This window comes from Babylonia areolata, chromosome 25, assembly GCF_041734735.1.
Source record: "Babylonia areolata isolate BAREFJ2019XMU chromosome 25, ASM4173473v1, whole genome shotgun sequence".
Classification (NCBI taxonomy): domain Eukaryota; kingdom Metazoa; phylum Mollusca; class Gastropoda; order Neogastropoda; family Buccinidae; genus Babylonia; species Babylonia areolata.
Genome location: NC_134900.1, coordinates 21,756,483 through 21,780,869, shown reverse-complemented (window position 1 = coordinate 21,780,869; position 24,387 = coordinate 21,756,483). Strand labels below are relative to the sequence as shown.

At 40.1% G+C, this 24,387-nt stretch overlaps 1 protein-coding gene across 3 annotated transcripts in view; it reads left to right on the top strand.

Moving 5' to 3' along the window:
- LOC143299426 (uncharacterized) overlaps positions 1-24,387 on the top strand; it is a 53,370-nt gene that overhangs the window by 15,223 nt on the left and 13,760 nt on the right. For 2 of the 3 annotated variants that reach the window (XM_076612616.1, XM_076612615.1), the window contains exons 2-3: positions 10,031-10,117; positions 23,175-23,244. In XM_076612616.1, coding sequence (XP_076468731.1) covers positions 23,211-23,244 — 34 coding nt within the window. In that variant the 5' untranslated portion in view covers positions 10,031-10,117; positions 23,175-23,210. Of the gene's footprint in view, positions 1-1,117; positions 1,417-10,030; positions 10,118-23,174; positions 23,245-24,387 lie in introns of those variants that run through there. The other variant, XM_076612617.1, reaches the window with a different exon arrangement.

Here is a 24,387-nt window from a genome sequence, read left to right as displayed (position 1 = left end):
TCTGTGCGTCCGTGGTAAACTTTAACATTGCCATTTTCTCTGCAAATACTTTGTCAGTTGACACCAAATTCGGCATAAAAATAGGAAAAATTCAGTTCTTTCTAGTCATCTTGTTTAAAACAATATTGTACCTTTGGGATGGGCACAATTTTTTTTTTTTTTTTTTAAGAAGCCAAATTTTATGCAAACTGAATTTACTGTTATATTTATATATTTTTTATTCTCTAAACTTGGCACTTTGATCTGATATTCTGACTCAACAACAAGAGCAGTCATTTTATCATTTTTTGTTCAAACAGGAACTTCTTTTGCTAAGCATGGAAGTTATATTTCTGGTGCATGTCTTTGGTGCAGATAGTAAAGAAGGGAAATTAATCTGTAATTAATGCTAGGGGGGTTAATTTGCTTTAAACTGATCTTTCTCATTTTAAACATTACATTTTGAAATTATACTCAATACATAAAAAGCTTGTGTGTTTTGCTCTCTGTGTACAGGGCTTTCACTAAGTTCATTCGCCCAAGTGGTCTTTTTCGGAAAATACTAAAATCAATACTACGAGTGGACTTTATAGATCTATTGGCTGAGCCCTGAAGGTCATGGGCAAAAATCAATAGCGTACACATATTTATACATATTCAAAGCGCATGCTCGGAAGCTCGAAGGGCGACATTTTGTTTCAAGAAGTTGACCTGCCTGTTCAATCCAATATTCAATCGACAATACACGATAACATGTGATGGAAAGTTGAAGAAGGATACCGTTAAATATTTATTCAGAGAATGGTTTGTGAACGCCTCATCACTTACTGGATTATGCCCCAAACTGCCATAAAATATCAACAAAATCAGTCGGAATTCGCAGTTAAAAATAATAAACCATGAGAGTTAATACCCTTTATGAAACGTGAAAATTTTCAGTCTTTACTTTTTTTTTCAAAATTAAGTCCTTTTCACTTCATACGACGTTTAGAAGTACTCGTACTTGGCTCTACATGCTATTAGTTTAACAAAATACTCAATTTTCACATCAACTTTAAAACTATAAAATTAGATGGTAAAATGGGGCGTCATTTACCCCGAGACTGATGTCAGTCATGCTTGTAGCAGACGATGCTTGTTACACACTGTGTTCGACAACATATGAAGGCGGTAGAGAAGAGAAAGAAGAAGAACAATAACAACGACAGAGACAGCAACCACTGATGAAGCCAGTCAACCATCCACCCTCAAAACTGACCAGTCTGACAACTCCCCACTGGGTCAGTTTCTGCATCAGCGGCAGACTACCCCGGGCCTGCACTACGAAAACTACACCAGGCTAGACAATACAGTGTCACACGCCTTTGAAACACAGCCATCCAGAACAACAGATCCTGTCAACTTGATGTCATCTTTATAATCAAGATCAGAACATGTGTGGGTTGAATCAATATTATTCATATCATACAATTTGATATAGATCTGAATACTATGACATGTCTTGTGAATTTGAACTTTGATATTGAATTTCTTCAAACTCCTCACACACACACACACACACACACACACACACACACATGAGAGAGAGAGAGAGAGAGAGAGCAAGAAAAAAATCTTTATACATAAGGGGAATGTATTTACTGAATTAGATGTGTTTGAGAAAGAGGCAGAGAGAGATTACAAGATAAAATTCTTTATTCATGAGGATGATAGATATATGATAAATGAAAGTTTGTTGTGTTCATATATATATATATATATATGTGTGTGTGTGTGTGTGTGTGTGTACACATGTTTTGAACAAGCACAAAATAGATTCAAATGCGGAATGTATTTACTGAATTAGAGGTGCATGAGAAAGAGAGAGAGAGAGAGAGAGATTACAAGAAAAAAATCTTTATTCATGAGGATACATAGATATTTATTAAATGAAAGAGTTGTTTGTTGTGTTCACATGTGTGTATTTGTGTGTGTGTGTGTGTGTGTGTGTGAGGTTCTGTTACAATAATATAGTATGACTGATAGCAGTTTACATAACTGATTTCAGACTGCTGGGAAACAGACCCTGGCCTGACTGATCCAATCCGGGGGGGGGGGGGGGGGGGTTGAACCATGCATCTTGTGTATGGAATGTAACTGAACTTTATTTCTTATATGAAGTTGAATCCTTTTTCACTTAAACAAAAAGCAAATTTGAGTTTGAACAATCATGTGAAACAAATAGCCATGCACATTGTTAATATCTATATTTATTTTTTCACACTGTATTACACTTTTTCTCAACAATTATAAGCTTATAATTATGTAATTAACAGTTTTTGTTTTCCATACATAGTAAAAAGCTCACTGTTCAGTTACATCTTATGTATTTATATAAATACATGTATAAAAAGTAACTGACCTATATTTATCATTTGAATTTTGATTTTCGTGTGTGAGCATGTAATGCAGCTGCATACTCAAATAGCTGTATGTATGACTTTGAAGTTAATACCAGAAAATGAGTGACTGTTTTAAAAAATGGTCTAGATTATGAAGTAATTATATATATATATATATATATATATATATATATATATATGTGTGTGTGTGTGTGTGTGTGTGTGTGTGTGTGTGTGTTGGGTCTTATTGAATCAGGGTTATCACAGAAATCTGTAATATGATGAAAATGTGTTGTGAATGTCATTTTTTCTAATACTAATTTTAATCATAACAGGCAGGCACATTGTTAATACCCATATTGAGTTTTTTCACATTGTATTAATTGTTTTCTTTATGATTAAGCTTATAATGCATTACATAATAGTTTAAGAAAAAGTTCAGTTACATCTTATATATTTATACATGTATAAAATGTAACTTAACTTTAAGTTATTACCCATCTTGTGGGTGTCTGTATGTTGGTCACACTTAGGTGCATTTCGTCTTTCATTTAAACAAAAGCAAGTGTGAGTTAGAAATGATTTTTTTTTTCCTTTGTGACTTTAATTTTGAAAAAAAAGTGAAAAAAAAACCAAAACAAAAAAACAATGTGAAATCCAGCACAACTTTGTGTGGTCTATATTTCTATGTTTGAGGTGCACGTGACTTTTGTTTTGCAATTGCTTTTTTGTGTGTTTTGATTCAGTTGTTGTAGTAAGTGCATGTCACAAGTGAGTCTTGAAGGCCTTGCCTCTCTTGTTTTTTTCTTTTTGTTGTCGGTATTGTTGTCTATCATCCCACTTTACAGTGAAAAGATGTTAAACTGAAGAAACAAACATGAAAACACACACACACACACACACACACACACACACACACACACACACACACACACACACACACAGAGAGAGAGAGAGAGAGAGAGAGATGCGCACACACTCTTCAAGTACAATGACACTGTCTTAAGACAAATAGATAAGTAAATAAATGAATAATCGAAATAATGTCTAAAGATATAATAATAATGATAATAATAATAATAATAATGATACAGACACACAATGCACACTTGAAAGAAAGAAAAGAAATAAAAATACTTGGCCCCTTTTCAAACCAAACTTTGTCAGCCAGTCTCCACAGCATAATTTTACGGATCATCCAGTTCGTCCATTTCCCACCGAAATAAATCAGTGACCCGCTGACTCACAGCTCTTGTCACTGTGCCACGCCCCCATCACTGTGAGTGGCAGGTGACCGGAGGGGTCAGTGGGCCAGTATGTTGTCCGTTCACCTGTGTGTATTCTCTTCTCTTACAATGGTCGCGCTGTGACGAGTGGTCCGGACACACCCCAACCCAGTGGCAGACTTACAGTCACTGTGTCACTGTCAGTGTCACTGTCCCTACCAAACAGTTCTCACGAAATGCAGAGCTTCACTGTAACTGAATTATTATTCGTTGTTCCCTGCAACATTACACAGGCTCTCAAGGTCTGGCCAGCATGCTGGGTTTATACAGACCAGGCATCTGTTGCCCCTTTGCGAGTTTTTAGGTATCAGATGTTGGGTCTATACACACCAGACATGTTGCCCCTTTGAGAGTTTTTAGGTAATCAGATGTTGGGTCTATACAGACCAGACATCTGTTGCCCCTTTGAGAGTTTTTAGGTAATCAGATGTTGGGTTTATACAGACCAGGCATCTGTTGCTCCTTTGATAGTTTTAATGGAATCAGATGTTGGGTCTACATAGGCCAGGCATCTCTTCCCATTTTAGAGTTTTCAGGCAATCAGATGTTGTGGAGCGTCACTCTGGATTTGTGGCGCCCCCTTCAAACTGAAACTGGACATTTCTACAACTAAATAACTTAAAAGAGGAGGGGGTCTATAAAAGAAATAGATAAAAGATAAGATACGGGAACGACCTGCAAACTTTCAGTCAAAAGTCAGATTTCGACAGACACCTTCAGAAATGTTCGTCTGTTAACCTTCACCGTACTTGGTTATTTTCCCACTTATCCATATTTTGTGGGTCTCACAGACCCACACTCGCTAAAGAAGGAATCCAGAGCTTACCCCCTATTCATACATCGTGGGTCTGACAGACCCATACAAATTAATGTGGGCTTTTCCAACTTCAATAGACTGAGCAACACGTTCCTGTCATCAGATCTTTTCCCACCCCTCTTCCGGCCAATCAATAGCAGCCTCTGTATGTGTGTGTCTGTGTCTGTGTGTCTGTGTGTGGCAGCCTCTGTATGTGTGTGTGTGTGTATGTGTGGCAGCCTCTGTATATATATATATATATATATATATTTGTGTGTGTGTGTGTATTTGTGTGCGTGCGCGAGCGTGTAAGTATACACGTCAGGAGAGCTCTGTGCGCGCGCGCATGTGTGTGTGTGTGTTCGTGTGTGTATAGAGGATGAGGTATGTGTGTGTGTTTGCATGTGTACTGTAGGAGCAACGGAATATTGGAATGTGCGGGTGTACACACACACACACACACACACACACACGCACGCACGCACACGCACGCACGCACGCACGCACACACACACACACACACATATATATATATATATATATATATGTCATCGTCAGGAAAAGGGATAGGCAAGATGTACGTGTAACAAAGACCATGTGCGGCGCCGAGTGTTGGACAGACCATCGCCTTGTAGTCTCGAAGCTGAATATTCGAATCCAGCCCAAGAGACGCCCCCAAGGCCAGAAGGCTCCAAAACGGCTTAACATCGCTAAGCTGAAAAACATCACCATCAAACAGTCCTTTGTGGAGCTGCTGGAAGATCGTCTGGAATCCGCCTCTCTGGACAACCAGAATGTGGAGTCTGACTGGAGGACCCTGCGTGAGCTGATCTATAGTACAGCTTCAGAGACCCTGGGACCCATGACCAGAAAGCACAAAGACTGGTTTGATGAAAACTGTGATGAAATCAAGCAGCTTCTGGATGAGAAACGCCGTCTGCATCAAGCCTACCTCAGCAACCCAAAGTCCACATCGAAAAACGATGCGTACGATGCCATCCGCAGGACTGTTCAGCAAAAATTACGCCAGATGCAGGATAAGTGGCTGAGTGACAAAGCTGATGAGATCCAGGGATATGCTGACAGGCACGATATGAAGAGGTTCTATGATGCCTTAAAAGAAGTCTACGGCCCCACATCCTCAGGATCATCCCCCCTCCTCAGTGCAGATGGGAATACCTTGATCACCGAGAAGGAGAAAATTATCGAACGCTGGGCTGAGCACTTCAACAGTGTCTTAAATCGCCCTTCCTTCATAAATGATGAAGCCATAGACCGTCTCCCACAAGTCCCCATCAACGAAACACTGGACGATCCGCCAACACCTCTTGAGACCCAGAAAGCAATCCATCTGCTATCCAGTGGCAAAGCACCTGGCTCAGACTCCATACCAGCAGAGGTCTACAACGATGGAGGCACTGTGCTGACTGAGAAGCTCCATCAGCTGTACTCACTCATGTGGAAAGAAGAGATGATCCCCCAGGATTTCAAAGATGCATCTATCATTCACTTGTACAAGCGAAAGGGGAACCGGCAAGCCTGTGATAACCATCGGGGCATTTCCTTGCTCTCCATCGCAGGCAAGATACTTGCCAGGATCCTACTAAACCGCCTCACAGCACACCTTGACCAAGGTCATTTGCCTGAGAGCCAATGTGGATTCCGGAAAGAGCGCGGAACCACCGACATGGTGTTTGCTGCAAGGCAGCTGCAAGAGAAATGTCAGGAGCAAAATGCTGCTCTGTTCTCCACCTATGTCAACCTCACCAAGGCCTTCGACACCGTGAGTAGAGAGGGACTGTGGAAGATCATGGCCAAGTACGGATGCCCTACCAGCCGCCGTGGCGAAGTGGTTAGCGTCGCGGACTGACGGCTGGGAGGACGCGGGTTCGAATCCTAGCGGAGGTGGGTTTTTCGGCCCGTGGCCGGCTCCTACCCAGAGTTGAGTGTGCTGTGGGCTTAAATGGGGAGACTGGGACCACACAGTCGAGTGTCATCCACTTCAAGGATGCGTCTTTGGGTGTGTTGCTCTAATTACCTGACCAACACTGCAAGTGTCTGTATCTCTCGGGCCTGGTTAACGCCGGGATATCATTATGACAGGAAGCGTAGAGTACAGCCTTGTCACGCAGTCCCAAACCAAAATGGACCTCCATAGCAACATCGTCATCATCATCGTCATCCTCCTCCCCCTTCATCGTCATCAATATAAACAAAATAGTCTCAAAGTCTGTGACCTTTCATGCCCTGCTCTCATGGTGACCTCAGTTTCGATACCCCTCCACTTCCGTGCTTTGGGTGAGTCCTGTCAATGTCGTCAGTGTCGGCAGATTCATGGGGGGGCTGTTGTTTGAGGGACGTGGTGGCGGTCTCCACTCTGGGAGAGACGCTCGCTCAGTCTGGCTCCGCGACTAAGCCATTATTGTCGTTAGTAGGGGGCTTAGTAGGTGGTGTCCTAAGTACGTTAAAACAGAACAGGCACCACTGAACACCACTGAAGTGACTCAGCAGCAGTGCAGGGTCTCCTCTGGTGTGTGGCCTCCAGGCGACCTAACATCGATGGTTCCCTGTGGACTGCCGACGCTGGGACTGCGACGGACGAACCCGGGTGTGGCCGTGTATGGGGGAATCTAAATGAGCGGCGTGGGAGTAATGCCACTGAAACGGCGCAGATGATGGGGCATCAAAACAAAAAAACAAAAACAAAAAAAAAAGTATGGATGCCCTCGGAAATTTATTTCCTTGGTCAGCCAATTCCATGAAGGCATGCAGGCTCGAGTCCAGGACAATGGCGAAACATCTGCTCCTTTTGCTGTCACAAATGGTGTCAAGCAAGGCTGCGTCCTGGCTCCAACGCTGTTCAGCCTCATGTTCTCTGCAATGCTTACTGATGCCTTCAGAGATGGCGATGTTGGAATCGACCTAAAGTATCGAACAGATGGCAAGCTAACTTGATGGCAATTAATAAACTTGATAATCATCAAAATATAACTTGCCTGAGGCAATGACACCGGTAGCCTGCTGTACTGTTGTGTTCTCCGTGAGAGCCGGATGCGATGTGCCAGCCAACTACAGAAGCAGTGAGGTAGCCTATGTGTCATCAGTCATGTACGCACAATCACTTCGTTCCACGTAGTACAAAGGGATTATTGGTTTGTTCCCTTCTTTTGCGAGTATGGGTCTGAGAGACCCACGAATTACGAATAAGGGTACTTAGTGTTTTCTCTTCTTTGGGGAGTATGGGTCTGTAAGACCCACAACGTAGGAATGCAGGTAAAAATTTTCACAATTACGTAACTGATTAACTAATCAGTTAAAGTGTACATTAATTTACTAAAATGATGCATATGTTGTGACAACAAAAGTCATGAAATTTCAAATTAATCGGACACCAAATATATTTTAAAGGCATTTTTTAAGGCAAAAATGGGTCTGTCAGACCCACAAAGTACGGTGAAGGTTAATGTGGTGATGTGTGTCCATCGAGATCGATGATGTCGATTGATGACCATCGTTGTCATCCAGCTGGGGGATGGGGAGAGAGTGGCGGTGGGGCGGGGGGTGGTGCTCATGAATCTATCTGTGAATGTGCTGATGGCTGAATAGTCCAATCTGCGCACGAAATGTTCGCTGACAGTTGGGGCAGACAAAGACAGGCATATCATTGTCAGGGAGCTTGTTTGCCCGTGACTTTCTGGCCTGCCTCTTCTGAATAGCAGCAGCAGTCCTGTTGGCCTCGCACAACTTGGCGCCTTTGTGCACAGCAGCGCGCCATTTGTCACAGTCCATTGCAGATTCCTCCCAGAAGTCAGGGTTGATGTCAAACGCTTTCAGAGAGACTTTCAGAGTATCTCTGAAGCGCTTCTTCTGGCCTCCGTGTGATCTCTTCCCTTGTTGCAGCTCGCCATAGAAGAGCCTTTTGGGCAGCCGATGGTCTGGCATGCAAGCCACGTGTCCAGCCCAGCGAAGCTGGGACTTTATCAGGATGGTGAAGATGCTGGGAAGGGTGGCTTTTCCAAGCACCTCCATGTCTGGGGTCCTGTCTTGCCACTTGATGTTCAGTAGCTTCCTGAGGAATGTTGTGTGGAAGTGGTTCAGCTTCTTGGCGTGTCGTTGGTACACTGTCCAAGTTTTGCAGGCGTACAGTAGTGTGGGGAGAACTACTGCTCTGTAGACCTTTAGCTTGGTCTCAAGACTAATGCCTCTTCTGTTCCAGACATTTGCATTGAGTCTACCAACAGTTGCGCTTGCTCTTGCGATCCTGCCATTCCCTTCATCGTCGATGGTCGCATTTCGTGACAGTGTGCTGCCAAGGTATATGAACCGCTCCACCACACTGAGTCTCTGACCGTTGACTGTGATGTTGGGCTCAACGTGGGGTTTCCCTGGTGCTGGCTGATGGAGAACATCAGTTTTCTTTGTGCTGATGGTAAGGCCGAAGTTCCTGCTGGCAGTGGCAAACTTGTCAACGCTGAGTTACATGTCAGCTTCAGATCCAGCGTTGAGGGCACAATCATCAGCAAACAAAAAGTCTCTGATGATGTCTGTCATGACCTTGGTTTTTGCTTGAAGCCTTCTGAGGTTAAGCAAGTGTTGAGCCGTTAATGTACAAATAACGTCAATACATAGAGTAAAATAAAAACATCTACAGGGAAAAAAATCCAAATGTTCACGGAAGCGTAGGAACGTTTGCGTCAATCAGTTTTGTTCGTGTTTCTTTCTTTTTGCCTTTCCTTTCCTTTCATGCCCTTCTTTATGACTGTCTCCTGCAAGTTACACAATCAGCACAGCGTTTGTTTGGGCGACTTTCAACTTGTGTAAAAATGTGGATCCACACAACACACACATGCGCGCGCGCGCGCACAAGAATAACACTTAACAAGAACAACAAGAACACTTAAACAACAACAACAAACAACATGCCATTGTTTCCGTCGACGTTTTAAACACGGCAGCCGCATTGACATCCAACTGGCCCGGTTCCTGAAGATAGTCTTATATTTCTACCTGTCTCTATGGCGTGTCTATGTAGGTACACGGGTAGTCGGATATCCAAGGACCGCCCTCAAGTCCAACGCAGATTTTCCTGTATGAAAACTGACTGACTGACCTTATGTTTTTGTCACCCAGTCTGCTGTCAGGGTGTGTCAGAGAAACTGTTTTCTGAAGTCAAATGTGGCTCGCACTCCCTCTGTGTGTGTGTGTGTGTGTGTGTGTGTCCCTGTTTTTCTCTCCCTGTCCCTTTATTTGTCAGTCTGTCTCTCCTGTCTCTGGCCCCACCCACCCTCCTGTAACCCTGTCTCCCCCCTCTGTTTCTCCGCCATTCGGCCCAGTGTCGTTTGCTGTGTCCTCTCAAGCGTGAACACACCACGACTGTGTCAGCGTCAGTAAACCCGGGTGAGGTAGCGACCCATGACTACTTTATACTGCACCATTGTACACTGTCAGCAACACCGACGAAGAACACAGTCGTCGGTTCGTTTGGCGAGGTCACGTTACGACTCGCGTGACAATACAACGATCTATGACAGAGGCATGAAATGTTTAGATTTGCAAGACCAGTGACCACTTTTTTTTCACCCTTGCAGTTTGGGGACTGTATCTGGCCAACAGCGTGACGAACAAATTGAGTGCGGAAAGGATTGTGTGAGTGAAGAGTTTGCCGCTTTTGGAAGGTAAGGAATGTAAAACTCAACAGTTACTTCATTAGATCGGTATCCTCTTTATTTGTGTTAAATGTGTTCAGTTGTTCGTAAGGGTAAAAATAAAATTTAAAAAAAAGAAAGTTACCAGCGAAATCATGCCGTGTCCACGTCAGTGTCTCTATATATTAGTTCATCGGTTGTATAATGATGTTGGTAGTTGTTCTCTGTCTGTCTGTCTGTCTGTCTGTCTCTCTCATACGCACACACACACTCACTGACTCACTGTTAATTTTGGAAGAAGTTCATTAGTAGCAGCAGTTGTAATATTAGTAGAGCGCGGAAGGGGAGGAGCTACGGTGAAAGGCGAAGTGGAAATGGGAAATGTGGCCTGAGTGAATATGCTTTTTTATTTTTAGTTTAGTTAACGTCTTTTCACTGTTTAGTGATATTAGACGGGTGCAAATATACTGCTTGTGGGGGGTGGGGGGGGGAGGAGGGTGTGCTTGTGTGTGCGCGCACGCGCCCACCCGCGCGCGCGCGCGTGTGTGTGTGGTAATTTCTTAATGATGTAATATTTTGCCATTCCTGATTTTTGTGTAGAAAGGAAGAAGAAAGTCAAGCCCTGCATCTGATTTAGACAGTATTTTATTTCGAACATGTCACAATGCAACAGAGATATCGATGAACAGGACAACAAGAAAATCCTATACAAAGTCCTGTCCTAATGCTGGAAAAAGCCCTACGTCTATGAATATACCCTACTTGCTTATTAGACTGTTTGAAATTGAAAAAAAACAACAAAAAAACAACAACAGAAAACCCCATATATTGACTGGTTATTCAAAAATGTTTTGAACAGAGTGTTTTCAAAGGACTGGGATCTATTACTTCGTAGCATCACGGGTGAGGACATGTTCAGGGGTGATATATTTGTTCGTAAATACACATATTTCTGGTACATTTGCTATTATCTTTCCAGCTACACACAGGATGTAATTTTTCTGTTATTTTGGACATCTTTTTTGTTTTTGTTTTTTTTGCATAGATAATAGGAAAAATCGTATAATATATTTGTATGCTATTTCGTAAGGGAAATCTGAAAACGTTTCCATGAATACAATTCTACTTTACTAAAGTTCTTGTATGGACAAAGGAATGTCCATATGAACTGACTCCGGATGACATTTTCTTCCTTCTTTTTTTCTGCTTTGTCCATTCTGTTATTATAATAAAGCGAAGGATGATTTGGTATCCAGCAGAACTTAATTGTAGTGCCCATGGAAACATGAAGCATTGATTAAGTGGCTGATTTCAATTATCATTTCACATGTATGTAATTTCAGTGTTTGTATTGCATGAAGCTCTGACTTGGAATCAACACAGAAAAAAATGTTTAAAATTTCTTTTGTAAAACGAATTGGAAAATTAAAGACCTTCAATATTGCAGTGAGTTCAGCTTAGAAAATTGATTTGTTGTTTCCAATATGAAACGATTTCTCTGTCTTCAGATCAGGCATTAATACGCAGAACCCACCTTTTTATCAATTACAGATCCGTCCGTATATAAATTATTTTCAAATGATTTGGGTATTTATTTTTAATATCAGATTTAACATAAATGGCTAGTATGTTTATGTTCTCGTTTCTGTTTTTCTTTTCTTTTCAAATCGGTATGGTCAGTACGACACTGAGCTCTTTGTAGTTCCCACTCGGCGGAAGGAAAAAAGATTGTCTGACAAATGCCGAATATTTATCTATTAGTGCAACAGGTAACTATAAAACCATTAGATTGGCGAAGCATTGTGGTTATGTTTGGTGGAACGACGCCCGTGAGGAAGTTGTTGAAAAGAAAAAGAAAAAATATATAATTTATGTAAAACACAGAACGGAAGAAAATCACACAGAAATGAAGAAAGCAAAATCACACAATAATACGAGTTATAGCTCAAGCAAAAAAACAATACTGGAGTTCATTTTGCGCCAAAGATGTTACTGACCATAAAGATTCTAAAAAGGTCTGGAAAAGAATAGTAGACATGAAAAACGGAATTAAACTACCTGTTTATCCAATCAAAATGATGATAAAAACAATTTCCCCTTGTGGACAACGAAATAGCGGAAATATTTGTAGATATGCTTTCAAAGAATAGCAGAACAGAGTGCCTTCCCTCGCATGGAAAGGACATAGAGTCAAAGAAGAATCGAAGAATTTGTATTCTGAACCAAAACCACAAAATGATCTTTGCATTAATTCTCCAATAAAGATGACAGAACTGAAAAATGCATTGTCTTCGATAAACAATAGAAATTGTCCTGTCGGCCTTGACGCAATTAGTAACCAGATGTTAAAAAAAATTGTCCGAGAAATGCATTGTTTTCTTGCATAACATTATTAAGGAATGTTGGGAGTTTGGCACTATACTGCAGTTATGGAGAGATTCCATAGTTATTCCAATTTTGAAAGCAGTAAAACCCAAAAGTGATATGAATAGCTATCGACCTATTGCAGTAACGTCCCAAACAGGAAAGATTTTTGAAAAAATCGTTTTAAATATATTGCTACACTACTGTGAAAAAAATGAAATCATACCTGTAAATCAAGCAGGATTTAGAAAAAGATCTCCAATTGAGCATTTGATTAAATCATCTACTCAAGTAAAGCAACAATTTGCTTGTAGAAAAAGTGTTCTTGCAACGTTCCTTGATGTTAAAAAGGCACATGTCCAAGTATGGCATAAAACTTTCTTTTGAAGCTGAAAACCATAGGTCTAAGTGGAAACATGTACAATTATGTAAATAGAACTATGCAAGCTGGAACAGGAACTGCATACTCGACATCTAGACATGAGAATTCCACAAGGATCAATCATAGCACACATCCTTTTTAATATCCTTATACAGGATCTCCCTAAAGCAGTGTCAAAAATGTGACCCTAGTCCAATATGCTAATGATATTTGCATGTGGATGAACGTAACGTTAAAGAGTCAACACCAAAAGGAACAAAAGATTACATTAGGAAATTAAATCGGGTCGATCTTAACAGCCTCGGGCGATACATGTTTGAAAATGGATTATCGTTGTCCACTGATAAAACCAATGTGATGTTACTTAACCCCGGAAACAACCCAGCGGAGTTACCTAATTTCAAATTACTTGGAGAACCTTTAGAATATAAACGATGTGCTAAAATTTTGGGAATTTTCCATACAACAAAACTGACTTAGAATGTTCATTTTAACTACATACTAACAAAAGCAAGAAAAGTTTTGATCTCCTAGAGATGTTTAGTAAACAGCCTTGGGGGATGAATGTAAAAACTTTTATACACCTATTCACAGCACTTACCAGATGAAAACTTACATATGGCCAAGAAGTGTACTTTAGTGCCCCTAAATATTTACTTTAAAAGTTACAAAGTTTAGATTGTAAAGCGTATAAACTTGCAATAGGTGTCCCAAGTCAGGCATCAAACTGTGAAACATACAGAGAAGCTGGAATTCTACCACTGGATGAATATCAAGAACTTGCAACATCAAAGTTTATGATAAGAGCTAGAAAAAGTGATAACTAAATTGGAGAGGAGTTGAAAATTAGATCAGATACAGACTTTCCAAAAGGGCCAGCATAATTTCATCTCAATTGTCAATAGCTACATATAACTACTGAGCTAACTGAAAGTTCGGGAACAGATATATATATATATATATATAATTTTAATTTAAAAAAACAAAACGTGACAGCTGATTATGTATCCACACCCATACCATTATGGGAGACACAGAAACCAGCCTTTGATGTAAACTATTTTGATCAGAAAAAAAAGATGAAAATACTAATATTACGGAAGTGAATGCAAACACCCGTTTATATGAAAAAAATCAAAACCACCTTCAGGTGTTTACAGATGGCTCAGTGCTTGAAAACAAAAACACGGGTGCAGCTTTTGTAATTCCTTCACTTAAAATTGAAAGATCATTTTATCTGGGACGTAATTAAGCTATCTATATTTACAGCTGAATTAGTAGCTATAATGCTTGTGTTGGAATATCTAATAAATCTCCCAGTAGCTATATTCAAAATAGTTTTCTTGATTTCTCAAAATTAGTGTTACATGCATTAGAATAAATTAATATAAAAACCGGTCAGACCTTATTTTTGAAATATATTATCTGTTACACATTCTGTCAGCCAAAGGCATTAACACATAATCTTGCTGGGTACCCTCTCATACTGGCATCAAAGGAAATGAAATGGCCGACAGAGCAGCAAAAAGGGGTGCACAAAGAATAGAGAATACTTTAGAAATTCATATACAACAATCAGTTTCAGAATGCTGCAGACAGCTCGAGCCTTCAATATGGAGCAGATGTCAAGCTGGTACAGTTGACAGGATTTCTTCAGTTCATTCAGTCAGTTATGCCCATCATAGGACGCTCAAAACAGTCCGCCAGAGTCCTCTGTCCTGGGCTGCCCTTTCTAATTGTCTCCAGGTGTGCCCCATTTTCTTGGTGTTTGCTCGAGGTCACGTCGCCAGGTGTTTCTTGGCCTTCCTCTCTTCCGTTTCCTTGGGGATTCCATTTCAGTGCCTGCCTGGTGATGTTACTGTCTGGCTTCCTCAGGGTGTGCCCGATCCATCTCCATCTTCTGCGCCGAATCTCGTCTTCGGCTGGGAGCTGGTTGGTACGCTGCCACAGGTCTGCGTTGCGGATAGTGTCGGGCCAGCGTATCTGGAGGATCCTTCTCAGGCAGCTGTTGATGAAGGTCTGCACTTTCCTGATGGTGGTCTTTGTTGTCCTCCATGTCTCTGCTCCATACAGAAGGACTGACTTGACGTTGGAGTTGAACAGCCTGATCTTCGTGCTAATCGACAACACCTTGGAGCTCCAGATGTTCTTCAGTTGCAAGTATGCTGCCCTCGCTTTGCCGATTCTTGCTCTGACGTCTGTGTCTGTGCCACCCTGCTTGTCGATGATGCTGCCCAAGTACGTGAAGGCCTTTACCTCTTCCAGCTTACTCCCGTGCACTGTGACTGGGTCCTCTCTTGCTGTGTACAGGATTTCTTACCCAAAGGAAAAGGGGTTTACCACTGAAATTGCACAACAACAAATGATAGACTTCCCATCGTACTGTTATAGACTGGTAATCTCTCTGGTGTCTCGTATATGACTGAATGGTTTCAAGACAGAGTTTAGCAAAAACGTTTATTGTGTCTGTGGTAAACAGATCACACGAAATCAAATTTCATTTCAGTGTCAAAGAATTGTCAGGTTACTTCCAAATACATGTAAGGCTCCAAAATTTTCAGAACAAAACATAAAAGAAATAATGTCCAATCAATTATTATTATTCGAAATTGCTGATTCCCTGTTACATAGTCCAATAGGACTGTTTCTGTGATGCGACATACCGATACTTCATTTCACTTTTGTTGTTCATGTTGATAATTGCTGTTTCACATATGTTTATGAATTGCTTATTCCATTGTTATAGCTTATCCTTTCTTTGTATGTATCCCCCTTAAAACTCCATCCCAACCCCACCTCCCACACACCAACAGGCACACACACATGACACGTCAATATCACTCAACGTGAAAAGACGTTAAATTAATGAAAGCTGCACACAAACACATAGACACACACACACACACACACACTCTCTCTCTCTCTCTCTCTCTCTCTCTCTCTCATACACATACACACTCACATACGCACACGCACTCTCTCTCTCTCTCTCACACACACATTTACACACGCACACACACGCGCGCGCGCGCGCGTGCGTGCGTGCGAAGGGAGAGAGAGAGATGATTTATTCAGTTAAGGCCAAATATAATGAATGAAGAGCGATAACACAATGTGCAGATGTCACCATAACTATCAGTGAGCATTCACTATTTTCACAATTGGTTACAGAAATGTTGACAATACCGTTTATCTAGAGCGTTTTAGCTCTATTTAAATACAATGCGATATTATGTACAACACCATTATCAAAAGATGCCATCAGTGAACAGAATTCAAACAAACATAGACGTTCATAATATTTCTTTGGAATAAATCTCACGAGGAAATAATGCAACACAGGACATTTCAAAACAAACCGAACTTTATCTTCATTTGACTCCTTGCACAAAGGACACAGCTTCTCTGAATGATCAACATTTTTATAACGGTACCTAGCTGTGCATATAGATTTCAGAAATGTCAAATTTAAATCTTGTTACTAATAATCATAGATATCTTTCCACAAGATAATTTTTAACTAAATGTAGCAAAGTACACTTAGCCTAAGGGGTTGTTTATGATTTTTTTTTTTTTTTTTTAATAAAAGGAAATGGATTAAAGGATTAAAAGGAATGATTTGGATCTATGTTGTGATGGATCAGTATCCTGTCGGGGAAGTCACTTTTGTAGCCATGTCGTAGACCGAGTGATATATTAAGGGGACGGTACAAAAGATTTACTGATTTACTGTATTAAAGAGTATACAGATGAAAGTATAGAAAAGATCCATGCACAGGCCAGGGGCATATGGCAGGCCAGTCACAAAAGGGTTTTTCTATTGTTTTATTTTTGCAAAAGTTATAAGAAGAAGAGAAAAGACAATGCCTGAATAAGACACAACAATTACATGTCAGGAATGCACGTGAATAGTAAGCACATGTATACCAATTACATTGAAAGACTACCACTCAGTTTGGGATAAGGAACAACATAAGATAATGCACATGTGTGAAGACCAAACACTGACAGCAAAGGACAGTTCTAATATATTTAAATAGTGCAATTAAGTGGTTGAAGCTATGCTGATTTAGTGAAAGTACACTGACAGTATAGACTTAAGTAAAGCTCATACTGTGTCAAAGTGACTCAAATGAATCAGTGATCATGTAGCACTATACTGGAGTAAGCTGTATAGCAGAGAACATGATAACTAAATTACAGACGGGCGCAGTAGCTGAATGGTTAAAGCGTTGGACTTTCAGTCTGAGGGTCCCGGGTTCGAATCACAGTGACGGCGCCTGGTGGGTAAAGGGTGGAGATTTTTACGATCTCCCAGGTCAACATATGTGCAGACCTGCTAGTGCCTGAACCCCCTTCGTGTGTATACGCAAGCAGAAGATCAAATACGCACGTTAAAGATCCCGTAATCCATGTCGGTGTTCGGTGGGTTATGGAAACAAGAACATACCCAGCATGCACACCCCCGAAAGCGAAGTATGGCTACCTACATGGCGGGGTAAAAACGGTCATGCACGTAAAAGCCCACTCGCGTATATGCGAGTGAACGTGGGAGTTGCAGCCCACGAACGCAGAAGAAGAAGAAGAAGAAGAAGAAGATAACTAAATTACAATTAACAGACTGTGGTACATATCAGATGGTTTTAACCAATAGCTGATATTAATCCAACACTATCTTGTAATCACCACAACAGAATACTACACACATCTTAGAGTACTGAGCACACTGTAACTCTGAAGCTATGGTACTGAGCGTCAGTTAAACACTGTAGCAGTACAATTGATATCAGCATGTGAAATAATACATGAATAATAGAAAAGATAATAGAATCAGTGGCTTTGATAATCAACACTGGCAAACTGAGAGACCCGATTGCCAGTGCTCAATACAAAGATTGGAAGAACTATCATGGCTTGACCATTAAGTGGTAAATGAATTGACACAAGTTGTCTGGTTGCGTCATACATAAACACAGTTAAGTACAGCCTGTGTTCATCATTCAAAACTTCTCTGCTCAACGCCAGACATGCAAAAATAACCTAACCTTCATCAGTGACAACAAATGAGAAAGAACGTGTCATTCAGCAAAACCATTCTGGAGTAGTCCAATAAACTATCAGTGGGAAGAGACGTCACTGACAGTGACGTTCCAAAAGAATCAAATCTACCTACCTATGTTTAGGAACAACAGATAGCACATCCAGTCAAAGAGAAATCCTTTAATGTCCAACATCATTCTGTGACTGAGGAATCAAGTGCTTAAATCAGAAACAGTCTAAAACATCACACATTCAAAGGCAATCATCTGTCAAACAGTGTAATAAACTTATCCCAGCACAATCCTTACTTACAGCAATGTGGTGAGACCCTAGCCGTTGGGGCGACACACTGTGTGTGACACACATAGTCAGTGGTCAGCTAGCTGGCTATTGCCATGGGCAAGTGAAAAGTCGATGTAGTGTACTCCCATCATATTTATACTAATTATGCGAACTGCAAAGACGCCTGCATGGCCTGTGAAACAAAGGGCTCAAATCGGGCTAAATTTGACGAATATTATTGTTTGTTGTCAGGTGTTTAGTGTTAGATTTCTCAGTGATTCCTGAACCGATTTACGTCGGATTGGTCGCAAAAGAGAGAGCTTAACATCACCTTTCTAGTGAGTATAAAATGGAGCGTTGATTATTTAAGATGAATGTATAATCTTAATTTAAATCACCTGGATTGATCAGTTTTTAACGCGTTAGTCGCTGAAAATTACAAACTGTGTTACATCAGTTTAATGTAGGCAAACACAAATGGTATAGATTTAAAGATGGAATTACGACAATTCTGCCATTATATCATACTTGTAGTTTACTAGCTGTTCCAACAAGAGATATTTAATTCAATATACAGTGTAGAAACACTTTTCAACTCAGCCAAAGCTGTCAAGCACACTGGTTGTGGAGTGATTGTCTTAAGTGTAGACAATGAAAATCGGCCTTGTAATTTCTAAATGTCTGATCTGTTCTCATCCAAACACTATGTTAGTGTGGTTTTAGTTTCCAACAGCAGTCACATATGGAATTGTAAACTGTAGCTTTATATGTGACAAAAAGACAAAATAACGTAATCTTAGCATCAGCTGAAATCTTTATACTGACGAACAATTAAACTAAAATAAACTATGCTTCTAACTGATTAAAGTGTGTGTGTGTGTGTGTGTGTGTGTGTGTGTGTGAGCACAACATATAATCTGCAGTGAACAATACAGAGACTTTATTTAATACATGTTTGGAGCAAAAGGGGCTTTGCATTCAAATTTGGAATGGCGTCACGCATTGTGAGTGAGTCATTGCAGACCAGCGTGTTAGTTGCGAAAAAGGTGGCTGCTATACAGTTCGTGCGTGAAACAGTCAATGAAGCCAGCTGAGCGCTTGGCTACATAAATGTGTAGAAGTATGAGATCTGCAGAGACAAAATCTATCACTTGAATGGATATGGTTTTTCCAGTTTTGCCATATTCAGTCTATTTCCGTTGGCGAAAAGGTTTCAAGAACATATTTTTTTTACTTACTCCTAGATATTACCATACATATCCAAAGTCCAGCTCACATAGACAAGTTCGTACATTTGACGCCCAGTTCCTTTTACCTCTAGAATCTAAATCATATAACATATTATAGAATTTACGTGGCAGTCTAAATTCATTCATTTTTAGTAGTTTAAACCAGTATGGAACACATCTAACTGCAGAATTTATACAGATAGGGTATCTGTTTGTCTCACCATATACTAAATCTTTAGATGTTTTCATTTCAACTCCTAAAAACTTTTTCAGTGTGAATAAATGAACGGACTCAAATTGTACAATAGCATTTTTATCTAGACCCCATAATTCTGAAACATATTGTTTGATGGGCTGTATCTGGGTATCAAAAATCTTAATGAAAATATCCAAAGAATGGTTGTTCAATACAGATTTTCTTCATAATAATTAACAGCACGTTCTTTGCTCTGCTTAAAAGATCCCTGCATGCAGCTACAAAACTCAAGCAAGTAGAAAAAAAGAATTCCAAGATATTTGTAAGCATTGACAACTGGTATATCTATACCATCATACACCCACCTTTCCCTTGCTGCCAGATAACCACCTTTCCTAAAAACAATGATATTACTTTTGTCTGAATTAACATTTGATTGTAATCTATTAGCTCAGTGTTTGGGGTGTTTTTTTTAAAAATTATTCAGTTGCGTCTCTGAGAGCAAAACAATAACATAAGAAAGTAATGATATAAATAGCTCTATAAAATCAGTTGTGAATCTCGCACCATGTCTTCCTCGATTTATTACTTCTAAAGCTAATTCATCTATGAATAATGAGAACAAAATAGGACTACAAACATCTCCTTGTTTTACTCCTGCAGTGCAATTGATATAACCAGTAAGTTTGATACCATAGCTAATTCTTTTTTTGACAAAATTATACGCACTCTTCATACATTTAAAAAGTTTTCTTGTTATGCCATGTTTTGCCAGAACTGGCCATAATGAATTTCTGTTGATAGAATCAAACGCCTTTTCAAAATCAATAAATGTTACATAAAATTTGCAATTAAGAAAAAACTGTTTCTGAACAAGAACAAAAAGAATAAACATGTGATCAATTGTTGAATATCCTTTAAGAACCAGCTTAATGTTCACCTGATATATTGTTATATTCTACATACTCCCGAATCCTACATTAATAATTGCAATGAATACTTTACTGCCGGTATCAGACAGTAAAATGACTCTGCAGTTATTAGAAGAGAGAAACGAAACGAAAGTATTATTCAGTTTAGGCCACAACCCCTTCTGAAGGGGATCTAAATACAAATATGACATTTATGACGAACAAAAAACTAAAGGATGTACAAGCAAAAGTGAGTTGACAGCTTCTATAGGTACTTCAATCAGTGTCATAGCCAAAGCATTCAGAAACAAATATTTTATTCTTAAAGAGCGTTAGTGCGCCACTTAAAGGCTTTATATAAATATGTGGATTGATTCTTCATTATATTGTTATTTTGGTTTGTCATCAGCAACGTTACATGAAAGAGACATGGGTTAACGTAAAATTTTCTAGGAATGTAATCAAACCTGAGATCACGCAAAGCAGGACAACACAATAAAATATGCATTTCATCTTCTTTTTTCAGTTTTATATAATGGACATGTCAAAGTATTGGAAGCAATTTCATTTTTCGGTGGCGAAATCTAAACTTTGCCAAATAACATTTAAGATATCTATCAATATCACATCGAAGATAATTTTTACAATTCCACGACGATTTAAATGTTCTATAAAAAGAAAATCTGTCACTATTCAGAACATGTTCATACCGGTTTTGCCAATTAAAATCAATAAGTCTTTAACGAAAATCAAGCAAGAATGCGTTTACATTTTCTACTCCTTGGTTAAGCCATACAAATCCAAAACTATTTCGGAACAAAAATTCTCGAACTCTTGAAACATGTATATTTACCACCCGAGTCTAACCACATCAACATTTCATAAGCTTTTACGGTTTGCGTCCATACGTAATATCTTAAGCCAATACCTAATGCAACGAATAGACTAGTTAATATAAGTAAGGTGACGTCCTGTTTCTCTGAAAACTAAATCATTTGGTGTATTTATGTGCACTCCTAAGAATTTATTTAATGCATATAAACGAACCTTTTCAATATATGTAGCTGCTTTATTCAGTGCCCACAACTCGTCTCCATACATAGCAATAGGTTGAACCTGTGTATTAGGGGGGAGGGGGATCGGGAGGGGGGTGGGGGTGGGGGGTGGGGGAGAGCATACGTACACTCAGGCCACTGGCCACTTTTCCCACATCTTGTTAATTGTACCACCACCACCCTTTAAAATCTTCCAATCCCCCCCCCCCTTGGAACCCCACCACCCCGACCTCCCAAGCCCACCACCCCCACCCCGCCCCGTTTTGTTTTGTTTTGTTTTGTTTTTGGGGGGAGGGGGGGTGTCGGGGGAGGGGGGGGGGGGTTGTCCAGTATCACTCTTGGTAAAGAGACGTAAAATCGATGAACAACACACACAAACCTCTCAAACCACAACTTGGGTTAATCCCGATGCAACATCAGCTGAAGATGCACTGCGTGTTTTTGTACCTGTTTTTGTACTGTATGTTTTTATACTGTATGTTCTTGCATTGTATGTTTTTTGTACTATATGTTTTAACTGTGTATGTATATGTTTTTGCACTGTATTTTCTGTACTGAATCTTCCTCCTTTGTACGCATTGTATATTTTAGTACTGTTTGTTTTTGCATTATACGTTTTTGTGCATGTTTTTGTGTTTTGTACTGTATGTTTATGTACAATATGTTTTTCTATGTCATCATCTTAGATGAACAGATTATAAATGAATAAACGAACGTTTTTCTATTGTATTTTTCGCATTATTTTCATAGTGTGTTTTCGCATTGTGTGGTGTTTTGTTGTTGTGTGTATGTTTTTGCACAGTATGTTTTTGTACTGTATGTTTCTGTACTGAATGTTTTGCATTATATGGTTTCCACAGATATGTTTTTGTACTGTATGTTTCTGTACTGAATGTTTTGCATTATATGGTTTCCACAGGTATGTTTTTGTACTGTGTTTCTGTACAGAATGTTTTGCATTAAATGGTTTCCACAGGTATGTTTTTGTACTGTGTTTTTGCATTGTATGTTTTTGTTCTGTATATTTTTGCATTGCATTTCTGTTTTTCACGTTATGACTCCGCTTCACACAGCCCTGTGCTTGTTTGCCAACAACGTGAATGGTGATAGCCTGTACACCTACCATTTCTGTAACTGCCTTGAACTCCGCTTTCAGAGACGTCAGACTATGTTCACATGTACTTACACGTGTCTGTGTTTCTGTGTGCCTGTTTACTGACATGTGTCCACGTGTGTGCGTTTGTGTGCATATGTGTGTTGTTAATGTGTTTTCACTACAAATAGCACAAGACAATAATATGGACTAGCACAGGTACTCGTAGATGGGTTTGTGTTCGCGTGCAAGTTGTTATGTAGCCTACGTGCGTATTTGTATAAGTTTCTCTACGAGCGTATGCATGCGTGTGTCTATGTGTATATTACTACACGTGTGCGTGCTTGCCAGCGTGTGTGTGTGTGTGTGTGTGTGTGTGTGTGTGTGTGTGTGTGTGTGTGATATCCTCTATTATTCCCTAATTGTCGGTCTTGGTTTGTTTTTCCTTACAGTTTATGCATTCGACTTCACTGATGTGTGAAAATACAGTCTTAGCCACAATGCAGTGCAATACACATATTCTTTCTGTTATTAGGTTGCATTGTGCGACATCAATTTCGTATGAGACAGAATGACAGCCGCTACAATAAAGAAGTATTTTTATGGTAAGACTGATGTCTTGTGCTCTAACTATCTGTGACTGTCTGGCTTTGTAAATGCTCCAGCTCGACTTATACCTCGTCTGTGGACTCTCTTAGACTTTGGTCCGATTCACAACCTTTTTTTAGATTAAATTTCCAGACTGTTATCCAATTAATTATTAATTACAGACTGAATATTGCCCTGTTATCAAGTGTACTTCTTTCAGTGATGTCACACTTCAGCATATCATTTCTGACTGTGAGGCAATGAAGCCTCACATGAAAGTGTGTCTGTAGTTAATGATATCGTTGATGTTTTTGACATTGCATTCATTACCAGTTGTTCCTATTGTTAAATTAACTACTTCCATTTGATGATAATATTTTCTTTAATTGTACTTCCGTTTATATCAAACGTTCATCTTCCATTCCACACTCCATCAATATCCAGTTTCTTCCAACAGACCATACAGTTCCCTCCTTCGATCCTCTCGAACTTGATACTTTAACTAGATGTCCACAATCACCAGGCTGCCATCCCCAGTTTGACGACCCCTGCCTACCCAGTTATTTTACCCATATCTGGGTGGTTGGTTTGTGGACACCAGAAGGCTGTGAGCCTGCGTGCCACACGTCCAGGGGCCAAACCTCCTCTTGGTCCCTACATGTTTAACCCGGGAGCTTCGCGGTACCTCCTCTTGGTCCCTATATGTTTAACCTGGGAGCTTCGCGGTACCTCCTCTTGGTCCCTACATGTCTAAGCTGGGACCTTCGCGGTACCCCCTCTTGGTCCCTACATGTCTAACCTGGGAGCTTCATGGTACCTCCTCTTGGTCACTACATGTCTAACCTGGGATCTTCGTGGTACCCAGTATCCGAATGGTTTCATGGAGAGGCAATGCATGGGGCTTGCTGTAGCGGAGAAAGATTTACGCACTCGGCTCTCCCATTTGCAGAGCTGCAAAAAAGAAACAGTGGTGCTGCTGAGGATAGAAACGGAAGCACTTCTACAAAGTGAGTCACTCTGACAACCTCCCCAAACCTCCACTTCATTGCAACTGTATTCATTCATGAGAAAGTAAACCCAGAGAAAAAATCCCGAGTTGGAATCCCTAAGGCATTCTAGTGTTGCAATGCAACATCATTCCAGCAACTCCTGTGATGCCA